General features: G+C 43.8%; 3 protein-coding genes across 4 annotated transcripts; 2 read left to right on the top strand and 1 right to left on the bottom strand.

The window, feature by feature from the left end:
* Positions 1-7: 7 nt before the first annotated feature.
* Positions 8-8,833, bottom strand: rrbp1b (ribosome binding protein 1b). Of its 2 annotated transcripts, XM_067497009.1 has the most exons (22): positions 8,740-8,831; positions 6,909-7,531; positions 6,471-6,613; positions 5,838-5,960; positions 5,374-5,526; positions 5,004-5,122; positions 4,703-4,856; positions 4,471-4,508; positions 4,274-4,369; positions 4,032-4,077; positions 3,899-3,939; positions 3,354-3,420; positions 2,867-2,938; positions 2,693-2,785; positions 2,415-2,486; positions 1,558-1,644; positions 1,377-1,469; positions 1,097-1,168; positions 926-1,018; positions 710-793; positions 548-616; positions 8-311 (listed from the first exon to the last, which is right to left on the bottom strand). In XM_067497009.1, exons 2-22 carry the CDS (start codon positions 7,504-7,506, stop codon positions 273-275), a joined length of 2,352 nt encoding a protein of 783 aa, XP_067353110.1. In that variant the 5' UTR covers positions 7,507-7,531; positions 8,740-8,831; the 3' UTR covers positions 8-272. The 2 variants fall into 2 exon arrangements, with proteins under 2 accessions (XP_067353110.1, XP_067353111.1); XM_067497010.1 differs by lacking the exons at positions 8-311; positions 548-616; positions 710-793 and having other exon boundaries at positions 923-1,018; positions 1,319-1,469; positions 8,740-8,833.
* Positions 8,834-10,015: 1,182 nt separating this feature from the next.
* pet117 (protein PET117 homolog, mitochondrial) lies at positions 10,016-10,880 on the top strand. Its single transcript, XM_067497057.1, has 2 exons — positions 10,016-10,205; positions 10,728-10,880. The coding sequence occupies exons 1-2, from the start codon at positions 10,110-10,112 to the stop codon at positions 10,878-10,880; spliced, it is 249 nt and encodes an 82-aa protein (XP_067353158.1). The 5' UTR covers positions 10,016-10,109.
* A 113-nt stretch (positions 10,881-10,993) lies between these two features.
* Positions 10,994-19,229, top strand: kat14 (lysine acetyltransferase 14). The gene is made up of 10 exons (XM_067497006.1): positions 10,994-11,252; positions 11,558-11,679; positions 15,619-15,740; positions 16,020-16,192; positions 16,269-16,703; positions 16,796-17,391; positions 17,624-17,757; positions 17,852-18,027; positions 18,116-18,306; positions 18,578-19,229. The coding sequence occupies exons 1-10, from the start codon at positions 10,994-10,996 to the stop codon at positions 18,749-18,751; spliced, it is 2,382 nt and encodes a 793-aa protein (XP_067353107.1). The 3' UTR covers positions 18,752-19,229.
* The last annotated feature ends 32 nt before the right edge of the window (positions 19,230-19,261 follow it).

Below are 19,261 nucleotides of genomic sequence, written 5' to 3'. Positions count from 1 at the left end.
AAATGAGTCACTCTGCAAAATAAGTATTTTAAGTGCATTTCAATGATACTGTTATATAAAATTGTAATGCAGAACAAAACAAGACGAGCACTACAGTTATTATGTAACTAAGTACTTGGTTGTGGTGTCAAATCCAAACTAATTTATACTTTATTTGTCCTGTAGAATTACACTAATGAGCTGTCCCATACACTTTATCATGTCACATTTCTGTTACTCTGCTAAAGGTGGAATTTCCAAATCTAACATCAATCAGTGACTGTAACAAGCGGTCACACCGGCGTCTCCTCCTTCACTGCAACAGTCTCCTCCTGCAGAAAAAACACAAGAATTCACATTCAACACAAACATCTTCGGCTTTTAAATGAACTTTTATCATTTTATTAATGCTGGGACTGAATCGTAAGAAATGAGCAACATTTCTCTTGGCTTTGACACCAGGTGCCGATTGCGTCCTCTCTCTCTGTGACGTCTCTGTTCAGTTAAAATCATTAAAATGTGAAATCGATTTTTGAAATAAACATAAAAACATGTTGAAGACAGAAACCTTGAGCGGAGCAGCAGACCTCCGCTCAGCCTCCACCTGCTGCTGCAGCTGTGACACTTCCTGTCGAGCCTGAAAAATACAAACAAAGCAAACGCTTTGATGTCTCATCCTGTTCTCTGAGCTCTCCTTTAGTGTGACAGATGTTCCAGATGTGACTCTGACCTGCTGCAACTCTCCTTCCAGGTGCTGTCGCTGGTGCTGCTCTGTCTGCAGCCTAATGGACATTAGCTGCAGCTGAGACTGTAGCTGATACACAGATAAAGTTCTTGGTCAAACCAACAACACTGATCTGAGTAAATGCAGAAATAACTGAACTGAAAAAGCTCAGAATCAATAATGGTAATAACTGTGTAGCCCTGTTTATCTCGTGTGTCAGACCTGGGCCAGCTCCTCGCTGCAGATCTGGGTGAAACTGGCCTCCTCCAGCTGTTTCTCCAGCTGAGCCTCCATCAGCATCAGCTGCTCCTTCAGCTGAGACACCACAGTAAATTCATCATAAACAACCAGTAACATTCAAACAATTGTTTGGTTTTACTCACTACAACAGACCTGCTGAGTGTTTTCTGTCTCTGTCCTCTTGGACTGAACTTCATCCTCCAGCAGCTTCAGCTGGTCCTGGATCTGCAGACAGTGAGAATCACACAGAATTACATGATACCAGTTAGTAAAGTCACAGAGGGATTTTAATGTATAGATATTTATATACACACACACAATAGAGAACTGGGAGGACAAGATAAGACATTCTTCAAAGTGTATAAATATATTCACATTTTGTGAATCCAGTGAATATATGTAATAAGCCTAAACTGAGATCAAGGCCTCTCACTGTTTGTTTCTGGTGCTCAGTCTCTGACAGTTTGTTCTTCCAAACCTTTTTTTCTTCTTCAGTCTGTTGCTGCAGAGACCGAAGCTCAGCTTCCTGGCAGAGACAACAAAACAACAGTTTACAATAAAAAACAATATAAAAAACTGACAAACACACAAAGTTCATTTATAGTTTGACTCACCGTCTCCAGTAGCAGCTTTGCATTGGGATCAAACTGTGCCTCCAGCTCCTTCAGTTTCTGCTCAGCGTCCTTCAGACTCAACTGCAGCTGATCAGACAACAATAAAACCTGTGAACATCAACTCATCAGCAGCATCAGACCTCATTAACATCTACCATGGGAATATCGGTGAAGATTCTCAGTCATCCAGGTAGGATTCAACCTTCGGGTAACACAGGTCTGTTTAACTTATTCAAACTTCTGCCATGATTTTTACAGTGGCAGCTGGTTCATGCTCAATTACATCCTGTATCCTCAAGGCAGAATTATGTGTATTCATTGATACATGTAAATGTCTACGCAGACATAAGCAGAAAAGGTGATTGTAGGTCACAGAGCCTCACAAATGCCCAGACGTGAACACTTCCCAAATCTCAACAACATGTTGTGCAGAGACGCACATAGTTGAGCTGATTTGTTAATGTCATGGGGTCGGGAAAAATAACATTGCAGAGAAAACAAAGAAACATAATGGAAAAAGAAGCAATTCGGTTCGAGAGTCCTGTGATTAACAAAAATATTTTAGTTCTAAAAAGAGCCCAAAATTCGCGGGAACATTAAAAAATTGTGGGACGATAAAAGCCAAATTCAGGCAAACAACATTCTGATGTGTTAAGTTGTAATCTTTAAGGAAAAATTTTATTTTGAGAAAGAAGTGTTTCCATAAAAAATGCACAGAAATATTCAGCTTGTGTAAAGAAAGTAATATGAGTTTTTAACTACTCTTACTGTGCCCACACTGCAAGGCTAAAAATAATGCTAACCGTTGCCAGATCTGTCGACCAGGCATGTGAGGAGGAACAGTTTGGTGATTTTACCTCAGAGTTGGACCTTTCTGCTTCACTCTTACTCTTCTGGACTTTCTCAGTAAAAAGCTGCAGCCAGTTTCTCTGAAGAAAAAACAAAACAAAATCATCCTATCAACACAATGCTGCTGTTTCCTGGACTGTCAGGCTTCACACCCAGATCACAGAATTATTCATGTGTCATGTAATTTTGTGCAAATATAAGGCTCATGGCCAGAATAATAAAGCCCTCAGTTTCATTAATGTAGCTGACACTACACAAACTGCTGAGTGAATCAAGCCTGACTGACCTGATCGGCCTCCACATAGACACCAGGAAACAGACCCTGCAATGCTGCCTGGAAGTCTGAACTCAGGGACACAAGCCTGGACTCAGCTTCAGTCTGAAAACACAAAAAGTTTTGCAGATGTAAAACTTCAGACTTTGACCCATCTGATGTTGTTTCCTGTGTTTTGTTACTGACCAGCGCTGCTTTAAGCTCGGCTTCTCTCTGCTTGCTCTGACGTTCTGCAGTAGATAACTCTTCCTGCAGCTCCTGAAGAAAACAACAGAAGAACAGACCCAACTTCAACGCACCTTTTTAAGAAAATTCCCATTTCTTATAATCCTGTAATGAATTCTCTGCTGGTGTTTTTCTATTGTGTCCTGTTCCCTCCTTTAACCAAAAATCCCACTTCCCCAGTACCCTGTGAAGTTTTCCCCACTTGCTCCTCATTTCCCAGTTACCTGACTATATCCCAAACTCTTTTCAGCAGTTACTGAGCCAAATGTGTTTATTCATTTTATCCCACTTTTCAGATTTTTCAGCTGCAAGGAAACAAATTAATTCAATGAACAGGTTTTTTTTTTCAGTCTATAAATGACTTGTCTCATCATCACTGTTACAGTTCTTTCTGAAGCAAAACTCACTCCAAGACCAAGTGGTGATGGGAGCACATGTTTGCACCCACCATGCTGTGGTTCTGAGCCTGCTGCAGCTCTTCCTCCAGGCGAAGCAGCTGAGAGTCTTTCTCAAGACTGAAACCAACAAAAACACATTGTCAGCATAGAGCTGGTTTTTACGTGCTGCCGTGATGCGTCAGCGTTTGACACATAAAACTGCACAGATAAAAAACTACAATAACACAGTTTCAAAATTCTGAACTACAAGTCCAACTCCTGCAGTAAAATGGTACTAAGGTAAACAGATTTAAGTTTTATCAGCACAATGTACTGAAAATACCAAAGTAAAAGTACCCATTTGACAATTAAATATCCTGTGCTGGTTTTAACAGCTTTTATATAGTTAGATATTTCAAACCAGGGATCTTCAAGCTTTGAGGCAACAGGACTAACCACTCCACCAACATGCTGTTAAAAATGCATTAACATTTTAATGTAACTTCTTGTTTACTTCCCCTGTTTGGTAATGGACAGACTTTTTGCACTAAATTAATTTGTAATCCAACGAAACACTCAAATACTGATCAGCTGTTTATATGTCAAGTGTTTTCACCTTTCAAATGCTTGATCAGACTCGGTTTCACTTCCTGATTCCTGCAAAAAAAACAGCAGCTGTTAAACATCTGTAGGAAACATAAAATACGACAAAAGCCTCTGTTTACTGGAATCAACAGTTTCAAATATACGTCATTTTGTGTCTGATGTGCAGCTTCAGCCTCAGACAGCTTCACTCTGAGGAGAGAAACAAACAAAAATCACATTTAATAAATTCAAGACTATGGTTCAGGAAGACGTCATAACTGAAGTCTCTCACTGCTACACTAAGCTGAGACTCTGATGTTTACAAAAAACAGGGCCATTTTCTTTTTTTTTTTTAATTTGTTGGGACAGAAATACAATGATAGAAAATGCTCGTTGTGTTTCTAACCTTAGTGTCTGTGATGATGTCAGCTGGTGTAGCTCCTCCCTCAGGTGTGTAAGCTCCGCCTTCAAAGATTCAGCCTGCTCGTCTCTATGCTGCACCCTGACGAAAGTAACGCAGGAAGTCACTTGGCGTCCAAAACACCTCCGCAACATCTGCACTTGCTTGCTATTTCAGTAATGTGACAGCAGAAAAGGTTTCACCTGATCCTGAGCTGCTCCACGTCAGATGAACGCTCCACCTGCAGACACAGGTGTTGACAGGTAAGTTAATACTTACCTGTCACAGTATTTCTTTGATACTGACAAGTGGGAAGTGTGTTCTGGGTGATTAAAAATTAACTTTATGTTCTGTCCAACACAAAATCCAATGATGTAGTTTCATGTGCGATAACTTCATTAACAAACATCAGGACAACAACTGTGAATTTCTGACCTTAACTCGAGCCAGTTCTTGTTCGCTGGTGGCCATCTTGGCCTCCAGGCTCTTCCTGCGCACCTCACTGGCTCGCAATGCATTGGTCCGCTCGGTCAACTCCTGACCCAGACGGACACAGTCCTGCTTGAGACGGGCCAGCTCCGCATTCTGCCTGTGGGGAAGATCAGATTGGGTTAGAGAGGACAGCTGAAGAACTGACCGATGAACATAGGATGGATGGACACTCAAAAGTCAAACACGATGTGATCGCAGCAGACAACTGGGCCAGAGTTAGAGGGCGATCTCTGGTGTATCTTACCTGCTCTCTGCCTGGCTGGTCGCCTGGTTCAGGGCATCTCGGAGGATTGAGTTCTCCTGCTGCAGTCGGACCAGTTGAGCATTGGGGCCTTTCTCCAGCTGTTCCTGCAGACGGCTAATCTGTTCCAGGTTAACAAACAGTTAGCAAAACATACTACAACCCACAATGTTTTCTGTCACATTTATGTATCAACCGGTCAGCCAGAACACTGGAGACTTAAGACCTAATTCTGCACAAGGTCCTCCTCCCTCTTCCCAAATCAAGACCTGACTGATCATGGCCCTGGTGGACTGATTGATTTGACTCAGATTGGCCATAAGCAGCTTCAGACTTGAATGCAAAACTAAAAGTTTGTGCCATCCTACTGCACCTTCTGGTTCAGCTGCTGTGTGTGTTTCTGGTTTTCCTTTTCACACGTCTCAATTTTGGTCCGTAGGGCTTTGGCCTCCTGAACTCGAGCACTCTGCTCTGCACTCAGACGAGCCTCCACACAGGAAGTCTTGGATTTTTCTGCACAAAGTTCCTGAAGAAACACAACAGCAATCAAGGTATTACATTAGTAGCCTTACACTGAATTTGATTGACAGCTCAGCAGGTGGTGTAAGTTAATCCGTTTCCAGTACTGATTCAGTTTTTCCCTATAAAATCCAGCACTGGAGCTTCTTGTGACTATGTTGAGACATTTCAGTTCTGTCAGTGTGGACCAAGCTATGCTCTAAAACCTTGGTGCCGGTGGTTGAAAGGCGTCCTTTCTGTCAATCACACCAAAAGGACAGAGAGCAAACAGAACCTATCAGAGTTCAGGTGGTTGGACCTGTGCACTGCATGGCTCACCTTGCTGAGCTCCTGGAGGCGTCGCTGGGCGGCGGCGGCAGCTTCCTGTTTAGAGATCAGCAGCTTCTCTTTGTCCTCCAACTGTTTCTTCAGAGTGGGCAGAGGGTCCCCTTTCTGACAGGCCTGAGTGTCATAGATCAGAGTCAAAGCTTTACCACTTTGAGGACATGTGGACTTGTGAAGGTGAAAGGTGAATACATCCACCCACTCAGCACGATGACAGTTCTAGTGATAAAAGCTGTAATTAAAAGATCAAACACCTGGATTATTATTGCTGAGCGATACGACTGTAGTTAAAACTTTTAAACTATAATTTATTAAGATTTAGTTTATTGGAAGCTCTTGTTTTAGTTATCACAGCTTCTCACAGGGGGACCAGTCACAGCATTAACAAGTAACTCCAGTTCTGATCACAGCAATAATTTAACTGTGAAATTTGCTGTTCGAAAAAAATCATAAAAACCCAACATGAATTAATTGTTTGGGAGAAAAAGTGTCAAAAAAGTGGAAACTTCCTGGAGTGACTGCTAACTGCTAAGGCAGCTGGTGAAAGGTGTTCAATTTGAGCTGTGTGTGTGTGTGTGTGTGTCATTGCTAGCTGCTAAAGTTAGCTGGTTGCTGGTATTAATTTACCAGTTGCCAGGACTCATGGTGGACCCCAGCTCTCTGGTTCAGGACCTCCACGAGCTTGTTGGTCTCGTCTTCTGTGAGCACCATGTTGGACACAGCAGACATAAGACTGCTGTAAGATATCAGCGGTGAGGTGACAGGAGACTCTGTGATGGATAGAAAACCACACAACCATCAATGTTCAGTTTTACATACATGGAGTTTGATTTAGTTTGTGGGACAGAAAACAGAGACACCAGAACAACTGGTGCCTATAGGAACTGGTTTTAAAGAGAATTTTAGAAAATTCTACTTCATGTTTTGGTAACGGGTGATATTACACGTTAGAGAAACCGTCATAACAGAAAAGCAGCTGCTCCTCTTTGTTAACTGTATCCTCTGTATGTGGAGACACTAAAGGACCACACCCCAGGCCCCCTCTCTGTCCCCCTCCCTCCTTACCTGTTTGCTCAGGTTTGTTCTTGGATTTCTTCTTCTTGTTCACGGCCTCTGTGGGCTCAGGTTTGGCAGCAGATGGTTCTTTGCTTACTTCAGGGACCATGTGAACATCACTAACCGGGGCAATGGCCAGGACCAGGACTTTCTTAGCAGCAGACTCCACCACAGTAGCTGGCTCCACCCAAGCTGGTTTCTTCTTCCTGTCCTTTGGAGAAGGGGCTGGAAGAGACTCAACAGGTTCTGGTTCTGATTCAGGTATTGCTTTGGGTTCCAAAGCAGGTTCTGGATCAGGATCTGGTTCTGCACTGGTCATCACCTCAGGTTTCTTGCTGCTATCACTACCCGGTTCAGAGAGGTTCCCGTCAGGTTGGTCCTCTCTCTTCTTGGCTTTGTTCTTTTTCTCCAAAGGCCTGTCCTTCTTCTTCCTTTCTGATCTCTGGTTCTGGTTCTGAATGATCTCACGACGCTGTTTGGCCAGCGCCTCCTCGTACGAAGTCTCTTTCATGGAGAGGGTGGAGACAAGGAGGATACCCAAAGCCGAGAGGACCATGAATCCTCCAAAGACCATGAAGCCAAGGGTCTGCGGGTCAGAGACATCCATGTCTGATTAGAGTACCACAGGAAGTCTGCAGGACAAAGAGGGGATGTCACAGAAATATGAGTCTCCTGTCCTGGCAACGGCATAACAAACTGTAAAGTTTTTATTGTTTAACGTGTGATTGTCTGCAGTGACTGTCTCTGGTTCATTGACGTCTGCTCTACCAACTGAGCTACAGCCTCTCCAGTACCTGCAGTACCTTATTACTCTGATTAAGGTTACACAAAAACACCACCATTACTTCACTTAATCAAGTCATTTTAGCTGCTAAAATTTGACCAATCTGACAGTTTAATGAGTCTATGGTCAGGCCTAACATTAAAGGGTTTAACTGTTCAGACTTTTAAAAGCATTAAGAGGGGGCAGAATTTAAAGGTGTAAAAACCTCCCCTCCCCCAGTGACTGCTCAGTTGTGTGGAGGAAACTCTCTTTTGTTTTTGACAATATGAACTTTCTAGGAGAAAATGTGTGAAAATGTCCTTTTCCCCCTGATCCAAAGGTTGGACGTTCATGTAGAGACACAGTGGACATCCTCTGGGGACAAGAGCAAACATATTGACTTTTGTCTGCGCCGGGTTCAGAGTTCACCGTTCTTCTGACCCCAGACTCAGTTTTCCTGACAGAAACCATGGAAAATCCCTCAGGAACATTCTGGAATATTTTCACTGTCTCATGTGCATTTGCTTTTTAACAGAAGGAACGAGCTGTGGAAGGAACGAGCCTCCTGACCAGGATCTGAAATCACTGGAGCAGAGGAGTGACGTGTCCCCCCCCCCACACACAAACACACACACTCAGCAGTGGCAGTTGTGTAACTCCGGTCAGTTTTTCAGATACAAACAATTACCACAACAAACAAACAGGAAACGGATTCTGGTTTCTACATTTCTGCACATTTTAAAAACCAAACCGGTAAAGACAAGTTTATTAACCGTCATAAAGGTTTATGTCCTCTGGCATCTAACGGCCTGAGAAAGTTCGTGTGTGGGACCCCCTTCATCGACACGTCAGAGATCAGATGTTTTTTCACATTTTCCAAATATAATATTTGACTTTCCTGCACAGAAGCGTCCTAATAAAACCTCCTGTCATTCCTGGCCATGTGAAATCTTTTCTCTAATCATTTCTAACGAATAAAATCCACAGCCTGACCCACATGTTGAACTTCTCATCCTCTCTCGTCATTAAGTGGCTAAATTGTAAAGCAGCAGCAGAGAAATTGCGAACTTTCCTCACCTCAGTGGAGTCTGTCTGCCTGCAGAGTCGTGGCACTTTCTCCTGTCGGGACCTCAAGACACGCCCCCCGCAGGCAGCGTGGCTCCTTATTGGTGGAGCGTAAAGTCAGTCAACTTTTAAAGAAAAGATCGTTCGAAGCTTTCCGAGCGGCCTCATGGGAGTAGTAGTTATGTTGTTTAAAACTACACATTTATTTATATCAGTTTTAACATGTCTGATCCTTTTTTATGTTCACGTGAATGAAATTATTAAATAGGGAGTGAATACAAGCTAATTTACACTATCCAATACTAATGCTTGGACCTAATGTAGGACTGAAACATTAGAGGTGACAGTGTTGTGTTTTAGTAGTTAAATATACCGTTATCCCTGTAGGCGGAGCTTAAAAATATTGTATTTATAAAAGCAACTACCTGTGACAAAAATGATTTTTATTTTTTTATTTTATTTTATTAATAAATTCTGAAATGGAATAACCATAAAAATAAATTAAATTGCATTTAAATTTTTAATATTTTTAAAAACATGTTTCTGAGTTAATGTATTTCTTTGAACATGAATGTACAAATTCCACATGAGTCTTATCAATAAAGTTTGTGAAGAAGCACTTCACAAACCTGATTTGTGAAAAAAAGAGAAAACGCTGAATAAAACCTAATGAAACAAACATTGGCATTAGCAGCAGCAGAAAAGTGGAGCTGATTCTAACACACTCTGACAGCTGCTCCATCCACAATAATAACAATTCTCAGCAGCACCGTATTTATTTTTCTCACCCCCCTTTTGTTTAATCTTACAGATGTTCTCAATGATGAACAGAATCAAAAGCTTGAATCTTGAAAAATAGTCAATGTATTTTGTTTAGATTACATTCTGTCTTTATAATCTGCATCTGCAAAGTTACTGAAGTTGTCAGATACATTGAGTAAAGGAGGATTCATAAGCAACCTCAACTCTTACCCCAGGAAGTGTCTGAGGAAAATATGTTTTCTCCGGTCCGTGCAGGACGAAGGGAAATGTGTGAGTTGATATACTGCACAAACAAACACTTACACAAACAGCTAAAATTAACAGTTAAAATTTTTCAAAACGTTTGAGGACGAAAGAGAGAAACTCAGATCTGCGTTTAAAGAAGCAAAGCATAATGTCACCGAATTAAATATTTAACAGGTTTAACAGAAAGAATACGCTGTCCAATCCAGAAGGTGGCGGTAATGCACCTTTACGCTGGTCTGCCAACCGACAATAAACCTAAAACAAAGACGACGACGAAGAAGACTCAAGACTCAACACTCAACCGTAGAAGAAGAAGTAACCCACTACACATAAGCCAGTTAGTAGCTGGCTAGCCTGATGCTAAACCTAGCGTGATGTCTACAACCTCTAAAGTGGTTCTGGGAGTTTCTGTGGTTCTAAGTTTCACCACCGTGGCTGGTGTTCACTTAAAACAGGCCTTAGACCGACAGGTAAACCGGGCCGAACCGAGCCGGTCTAACGTTCACAGCTAACAGCTAAGCTAACAGTTAGCGGTGGAGGCAGTCAGTCAGGGTAACGGGAAGGTCAGCGCAGGTTTTATCTGTTCTGTCATTAAAATCAATTTGTTTAAAGAAGTAAGTTCAGTATTGTAACTTTTAATGGACTGAAGACACTGCACAGGCTGAAATAAATAATGAGTCTGTATCGACATGTGTTTGAAAAAAAGTCTGTATTAAGTATAATTTTTTACATGAGATTTAAAAGGGAACAAATTATAACAATTAAAGTTCGAACTATACGAGATTCTGTTGTGGGCCTGTTTAAAGCTACAGGAATTGTGGCAGATGATGTGGTATTGAAATCTAATGCAGGGTCCAGAGCTGCTGTATTTGTCTAAGGAATTCCAGGCACAGCTGTTAGCATGTTATTTTAAGCACTTAGCTGTAAATACAACTTTACTGAAGTGCTAAAGGGTCTGGATAAAATCAGGTATTTAAAGCTGTATTTTCCAGCGTCTCCACGAGGGTGTAGTCCAGGATCTGGAGCGGCTGGAGAGGAAGAAAGAGAATCTGAGGCTGTTGGAGGAGCAGAGGGTTCTGACCAGACACCTGGAGGAGGAGAGACAACGCAGAGAGGCAGAGCTCCACCCACAGGACCACAACTGATACAGGTAAACTGCCTGATATACCTCATCATATACACAGAGCTGTGCAGTGTTACTGCGACATTTCTGACTGCGCTCTGTGTTACCTCTCCAGGTGTGTTGTTTACCTAAGTGATGGATAGCAGCAGTGAGCAGCTAGGTGGGGGTGAGGACGATGCAGCTTGTACATCAGCCTCTGAGGGTTTGGAGGAGGGGGAGGTGGAGGGGGAAACCCTGCTCATCGTGGAATCAGAGGATCAGGGCTCAGTAGACCTGTCTCATGACCAGAGTGGAGACTCTCTGACTAGTGATGTCGGAGAGGAAGCGGACGGAGGCTGGGCCTGCGAGGATATGTCCTTCTACTGTGACCGCTGCCATAAGTGGATCCCTGCAGGTGAGACAGCCAATCAGAACACTCCTTTTTGTCCATTTAGACAAACACACAACAGAACACAAAAACACAAACAGAAAAAGGAGAAAAGTTAAAAACAAACTAACTTTCCGAAAAAAACACAATACTTCAGTTTTATCAGGACAAGTAAAAGCAGAAATGTTTATATTAATACAGCTGGAACCAACAGGTGTTTGACAAAATTACCAAAAAGTTATTTGATTATCAAACTAGCTGCACACAGAATGTTAGGCTGTCGGAAACAATTATTATGGTCTGTTGTAAGATAATGAGATGTTTGTATCCAGCTCAGCTCCGTGGTGAACAACCCAGCTACCTGAAAGGAGACAACTTCTTCAAATTTATCTGCTCTGACTGCTCTGAGGATGGAAAGGAGAGCTTTGAGAGGATGAGACTCACCTGGCAGCAGGTACTTAACGTTTCTTACAGAGAACAATCAGGGTCCCTGTTTATTAAATTGCTAAAAATACAAATTTAAACTTTACTTTACATAGAAATAAAAAGTAGACTTCTCAGTGACTGACACACAGATGATCACATTGTCTTTATAATAATAAAATAGCTTAAGTAGAATAAATGACAATAGTCGTTTTAGTCTTAGAATAGATTTGAATTTTAATGTCATTTATCAGGCTGTAAACAAGGATAAATCTCACATAGTTTTGAATAATGATTGAATTTTTGACCTTTCTTCTCTGTTTTTTTGTGTTGTTTCCAGTACAAACAAAAACAATAAGCACGTCAATACCAAAACATTTGCAATTGGAACAATTTTCTGAGAGAATTGCAGGGGGTGCCAATATTTTTGGCTATGACTGTACGTGTAACAGGCTGCAAATGGATTGCTATGTCCGTTCTGAATGCTATTAGCTAAAACCTGCACCTTTTAGGAGCTTTTAGCTGAAATGTGTGAAACATTTTTATCCATTGCTTATTTCGTAAAGAACAATCTTTCTTCTTTTCCTTTCGGCTGCTCCCTTTCAGGGGTCGCCACAGCGAATCATGTGCCTCCATCTAACTCTGTCCTCTGCATCCTCTTCTCTCACACCAACTAACTTCATGTCCTCCCTCACTACATCCATAAATCTCCTCTTTGGTCTTCCTCTAGACCTCCTGCCTGGCAGCTCCAACCTCAGCATCCTTCTACCGATATATTCACGGTTTCTCCTCTGAACATGTCCAAACCATCTCAATCTGGCCTCTCTGACTTTATCTCCAAAACATCTAACATGAGCTGTCCCTCTGATGTACTCATTCCTGATCCTGTCCATCCTCGTCACTCCCAAAGAGAACCTCAACATCTTAAGCTCTGCAACCTCCAGCTCTGCCTCCTGTCTTTTCTTCAGTGCAACAGTCTCTAAGCCGAACAACATTGCTGGTCTCACCACCGTCTTGAACACCTTTCCTTTCATTCTCGCTGATACTCTTTTATCACACAACACACCTGACACTTTTCTCCACCCGTTCCAACCTGCCTGCACTCGCCTCTTCACCTCTTTTCCACACTCACCGTTGCTCTGAACCGTTGACCCTAAATACTTAAAGTCCTGCACCTTCTTCACCTCTGCTCCCTGTAACCTCACCGTTCCACCTGGGTCCCTCTCATTCACACACATGTATTCTGTCTTGCTGCGGCTAAGCTTCATTCCTCTGTTTTCCAGAGCAGACCTCCACTTCTCTAGATTTTCCTCCACCTGCTCCCTGCTCTCACTACAAATAACAATGTCATCTGCAAACATCATAGTCCAGGGAGATTCTTGTCTAACCTCATCTGTCAGTCTGTCCATCACCAGAGCAAACAAGAAGGGGCTCAAAGCCGATCCTTGATGCAGACCCACCTCCACCTTGAACTCCTCTGTCACACCTACAGCACACCTCACCACTGTCTTACAGCTCTCATACATGTCCTGCACCACTCTAACATACTTCTCTGCCACTCCAGACGTCCTCATACAATACCACAGCTCCTCTCTCGGCACCCTGTCATACGCTTTTTCTAAATCTACGAAGACACAATGCAACTCCCTATGACCCTCTCTGTACTTCTCCATCAGCGTCCTCAAAGCAAATACTGCATCTGTTGTACTCTTTCTAGGCATGAAACCATATTGCTGCTCACAAATGTTCACCTCTGCCCTTAGCCGAGCTTCCACTACTCTTTCCCACAACTTCATTGTGTGACTCATCAGCTTTATTCCTCTGTAGTTGCCACAGCTCTGCGCATCTCCCTTGTTCTTAAAAATTGGTACCAGTACACTTTTCCTCCAGTCCTCTGGCATCCTCTCACTCTCCAAGATCTTGTTAAACAAACTAGTCAAAAACTCTACTGCCACCTCTCCTAGACACTTCCATACCTCCACAGGTTTGTCATCAGGACCAACTGCCTTTCCACTCTTCATCCTCTTCAATGTCCTCCTCACTTCACTCTTACTAATCTTTGCTACTTCCTGCTTCACAACAGTCACCTCTTCTACTCTTCGTTCCCTTTCATTTTCCTCGTTCATCAACTCTTCAAAGTACTCCTTCCATCTTCCCATCACACTACTGGCACCTGTCAATACATTTCCATCCTTATCTTTAATCACCCTAACCTGCTGCACATCCTTTCCATCTCTATCTCTTTGTCTGGCCAACCTGTACAAATCCACCTCTCCCTCTTTAGTGTCCAACCTAGCATACAAGTCCTCATATGCTCTTTGTTTGGCCTTTGCCACCTCTATCTTCACCTTACGCTGTATCTCCCTGTACTCCTGTCTACTCTCTTCAGTCCTCTCAGTGTCCCACTTCTTCTTAGCTAACCTCTTTCTCTGTATACACTCCTGAACTGCCTCGTTCCACCACCAAGTCTCCTTGTCCGCTTTCCTCTTTCCAGATGACACACCGAGTACCCTCCTACCTGTCTCCCTGATCAAATTAGCTGTAGTAGTCCAGTCATCTGGAAGCACCTCCAAACCACCCAGAGTCTGTCTCAGCTCCTCCCTGAAAACTAAACGACATTCTTCCTTTTTCAACTTCCACCACTTCGTCCTCTGCTCTGCCTTAGTCCTCCTTATCTTCCTCACCACCAGCATCATTTTGCACACCACCATCCTGTGTTGTCTGGCTACACTCTCCCCTACCAATGCTTTACAGTCACTGACCTCTTTCAGATTACAACGTCTACATAAGATGTAGTCTACCTGAGTGCTTCTCCCTCCGCTCTTGTACGTCACCCTATGTTCCTGCCTCTTCTGAAAGAAAGTGTTTACTACAGCCATTTCCATTCTCTTTGCAAAGTCAACCACCATCTGACCTTCTGCGTTCCTGTCCTGAACACCAAACCTGCCCATAACAGTCTCATCACCTCTGTTCCCTTCACCTACATGCCCATTGAAATCTGCACCAATGACAACTCTCTCACCTCTGGGGATGCTCTGCATCACTTCATCTAACTCACTCCAGAATTTCTCCTTCTCTTCTAACTCACATCCTACCTGTGGGGCATAACCACTCACAACATTGAACATCACCCCTTCAACTTCCAGCTTCAGGCTCATCAACCTGTCTGATACTCTTTTCACCTCTAGAACATTCCTCACAAAATCCTCTTTCAATATAACTCCTACTCCATTTCTCTTCCTATCTGACCCATGGTAAAACAACTTGAACCCTGCTCCTAAGCTTCTAGCCTTGCTACCTTTCCACCTGGTCTCCTGGACACACAGTATGTCCACCTTCCTTCTCTGCATCATGTCGATCAACTCCCTAGCCTTCCCTGTCATAGTACCAACATTCAAAGTCCCTACTGTCAGTCCTACATTCTTAGCTTTCCTCTTCTCTCTCTGCCTACGAACACACCTTCCTCCTCTTCTTCTTCGTCTTCGACCAACAGTAGTCCAATTTCCACCGGTACCCTGTAGGTCAACAGCACCGGTGGCGGTCGTTGTTAACCCGGGCCCCGACCGATCCGGTATGGAAGCCTTTGTCACGATTCGCATGTTTGATTTGGCATGTGTTTTACGTCGGATGCCCTTCCTGCCACAACCCTCTGCATTTATCCAGACTTGGGACTGGCACAAGAAGACACTGGCTTGTGCCCCCTTGCGGTTGCATTTCGTAAAGAACAATAAAGACAGAAAACAAACAAACCATGTTGTCAGGAACACCCATCTTCTTCTAGGTTCAGCTTCAAACAGAGATTTGTTAACCTTGCAAAAAAAATATGGGCTCGCTGCATACTCAGAGTAGGGCGTACTTGAGTTTAATATTTCTCACTGAAAATGTTAAAAACAAGAGATACTCATTAGACATAAGAAAACTGAAGTGGTCATCTTAAATATGTCTATTTGTAATATCTGCTATGTGGCAGGTGGTGATGTTGGCCATGTACAATCTCTCTCTGGAGGGGACAGGTCGACAGGGTTACTTCAGGTGGAAAGAGGACATCTGTGCTTTTATTGGTCGACATTGGAACTTCCTGCTGGGAACCAGGTGACTGTTTTGTTTTAGGTCACTGTCTTTACTGAATTGACTGTCTTCATCTGTTATTTATTGATTGAAAGCAGAGGTGTTACCTTTGTGTATTTCATATTTAAAGTTTTTTGAGTTCATTTACTTCTCTGCTAGTTCTTCTAGTCGTTGGCTAAAATTCCCAATGTTCACCCACAATGCACCACTACTCCGTTCTCAGAATAAAAAAAAAATCTGTTAGGTTCAGGATTGGACAACATTCCTTTTGCCATGTTTGACCTGACATGTCTGTACCTGCAGGAAGAAAACATCGACATGGTGGAGCACGGTGGCCGGCTGTCTGTCGGTTGGCAGTCCCACTTTCTTCCGCTCAGGAGCTCAGGAATTTGGTGAACCGGGCTGGTGGAAGCTTGTCCAGAACAGACCACCCACCCTGAAACCAGAAGTGGACAAATCCACCTCTAGGACCAAAGGTAACTGCTTGAATTCATCCAGGAGGTCTCTCGAGGTCTCATGGCTAAATCACATTACGCTGATGTTTGCCCTCAGTCTGTAAACCTGCCATGGACCCAATCATCACCGTAGAGGGTCTGAGGAAACGAGGAGCCAGAAACCCTGTGGAAAATGCCATGCAGTTAAAGGAGAAGCGGTGTCGCACACAGGAGGCCAAAGATATTAGACGGGCGCAGAAGGAGGCAGTGGGAGGCTACACCGACCGCAGCGCCTCCTCAACACCCGTCAAACTGGGTGGAGGCCGCGGTGGCAGCACTGGACGCCGTCCTGATCTCATCCTGGAGAAAGGTGAGGTCATTGATTTCTCCTCTCTCAGCTCTTCAGACCGAACGCCGCTCACCAGCCCGTCGCCGTCACCCTCACTTGATTTTTCTGCACCTGGGACACCAGCCTCTCATTCAGCAACACCCAGCCTATTGTCAGAGGCGGATCTTATTCCCGACGCCATGCCTCCACAGGCGCTTTTCCACGGTGAGTTCACTTCCAAATCATGCAGGTGTTTTCCCTGGTTATGTTATTGTAACAAACACTGATGTTGTTGTGTGCGCTGCATCGACCTCCAGATGATGAGGAGATGGAGACTGAGGGGATGATCGATCCAGGAATGGAGTACACCCCTCTGCCCAGTGCCAGCCTTGTTGCTCGTAAGAAGCCCCGTCCAGCACCAACTCACATCAAACGTGAAGCTGAGAGCGAGGATGATGAAGGCCGTGAGCGTGAGGAGGACACTGAGGAGCCGGTGCCTCGAACTGAAGCCCCGTCCCTCTCTGGTGGAGGGTGTGTTGGTGCTGGAGGGCCTGAGCAGAGAAGGATAACTCACCCTGAGAAAGCAGATGCCACTGGTGGAGTTTCTCAGAGTACTCGCTATGCTTCCCTCAGTCTTTACGAGGAGAGGATGCTGCTGCGCCGGCTGGACGCCTGCCCGCTGGCCTTAGCTGTCACCCCCCAGGCCAAACGCCTCCACAGAAAGCTAGTGGTTCGCCAGGCGAAGAGGCAGAGAGGGCTCCCCCTGCTTGACATTGACCGGGCAGTCAGCGCCACACTCAGCTTGGTTGGGGGGATTTATGGGGCCCAGGAGGCAGGAACACTAATGGGAGATGGAGTCATGGGGAAATATTGCACCAACAGCCAGGAGCTGCGCATTCTTGACCGCTTCCAGGTAATGTCGACCTTGATCCTGGTTTCACTCTGTCAAACTGTGTAATCCCATAGTTTTATAATAGATCTTTTTGTACATTGTGTCCTTGTTTTAGAAGGACTGTTAACAGATAAACATCAAAGAAACTGCTCCCTACATAATGTTCAATACAGTAAAGGGCCTCTGATTTGTTTGGTGAAACATCCTGAAGGACACTGAAAATCACTAACCACTTAAATGCGTTTGTGTGCAGACCAGCCTTTGCAGTAGGAGGGGTGTTCGGCAGCACTCTGTGTCATTCTGGCATCGTCTCATGGGAGCAGAAGGAAGTTTGGACCAGAGCATCAAGAGTCCCTACACATCCCGCATCTTGAAACCGTACATCAGGTAAGACGGTTCCCACAACTGTAAGAAGTTCAGAAACCTTCATGCTATCTCATTTGTAGTAGAGTTGTAGCGCTTCTCTGTGGTTGGTCTTCAGGAGGGACTATGAGAGTCGTCCAGTGAAGCTGAGGTTGCTGGCAGAGATAAGAGCGTATTCTCACAGAAAAGATCTTAACTGGGTGCCTGAACCTGAGGCCTCTATCGACTACTGCTATGTCCGTCCAAACCACATCCCGTCTGTCAACGCCATGTGTCATGACAGCTTCTGGCCAGGTATCAAAATAACTTCTTTTTACATCAACAGCATCCTATCATCTGTCTCCTCATACTGTACCTCCCATCTGTCTCTCTCTTTGTCCAGGTGTGGACCTGTCTGAGTGTCTGCAGTACCCAGACTTCAGCGTTGTCGTCCTCTATAAGAAGGTGGTGATTGGCTTTGGTTTTATGGTGCCAGATGTGAAGTACAATGAGGCCTACATCTCCTTTCTACTGGTCCACCCTGAGTGGAGGAGAGCTGGTATCGGTACTTTCATGATCTACCACCTTATCCAGGTGAGACTTTGCAGGACGAGTTGTCTAACAGCAGTGTTAGAGCTAAGACAGAGAAATAATGACATGAAAGCTAGATTGGATTTAAACAACAACTTTAAGTGCCTATAGTTCCTGTCTGATTAAAAACTGTGGGTTTTTAATCAAATGGATGAGAAGGTGATTGTAAAGCACTGATGAGGTAGAAAAACACAAATTGGAGACCATTCATTATTTCTTTGTGACACTGTGGTCCGATGTCTTTTTCTATATTTGTGGTGTTTGTGCATTTCAGACGTGTATGGGGAAGGATGTGACACTGCACGTATCAGCTAGTAATCCAGCCATGCTGCTGTACCAGAAGTTTGGATTTAAAGCAGAGGAGTACATTCTGGACTTCTATGATAAATATTATCCTGTGGACAGCACAGAGTGCCGCCATGCCTTCTTCCTCCGACTAAGACGCTGAGGTGAACAGAAGAGCTGTTCAGCATTGAGCTTGAGGGCTGCAGCACACCTAGACAGTAACTGCTGAAGCAGGGAAAAGGCTACAGTCTGTCAGGATGGACAGTACTGACAACGTCTCACTTACAATATGCTTTGACATTTACCAGCAAGAAATCAGAAGTAAAATTAGAATTGTTCCTCAGATCAGTCAGACACATGAAACTCAACTGCATTATCAAGAGCAGCAGTTTATGAGCTGTATTATAAAGAACAATGAACCCTGTGATGAAGTTTTGTCTGTCAGTTGATTAAGTGTCTGGTTTTGTGACAATTGGACAAATGTGTTGAGAGTGACATCCAGTGGACATTAAATACTGGCTGTAACTTATTAGCAGATAGCTGATTTTGTAAAGACTTTGTCTAAGTCGCTTAACCTTAACTTTGTATTAGGCAAGGATCCCAACAGGAAATGGACCAAATAAAACCTGTTGTAACTATGAGCTGAATGTTGGAAATAACCAGCAGGCAGAGA

Source organism: Channa argus, chromosome 3 (genome assembly GCF_033026475.1).
Source record: "Channa argus isolate prfri chromosome 3, Channa argus male v1.0, whole genome shotgun sequence".
Taxonomy (NCBI): domain Eukaryota; kingdom Metazoa; phylum Chordata; class Actinopteri; order Anabantiformes; family Channidae; genus Channa; species Channa argus.
Note: the sequence above shows the minus strand (reverse complement) of the source record. Positions and strands in the feature narration are given on the sequence as shown.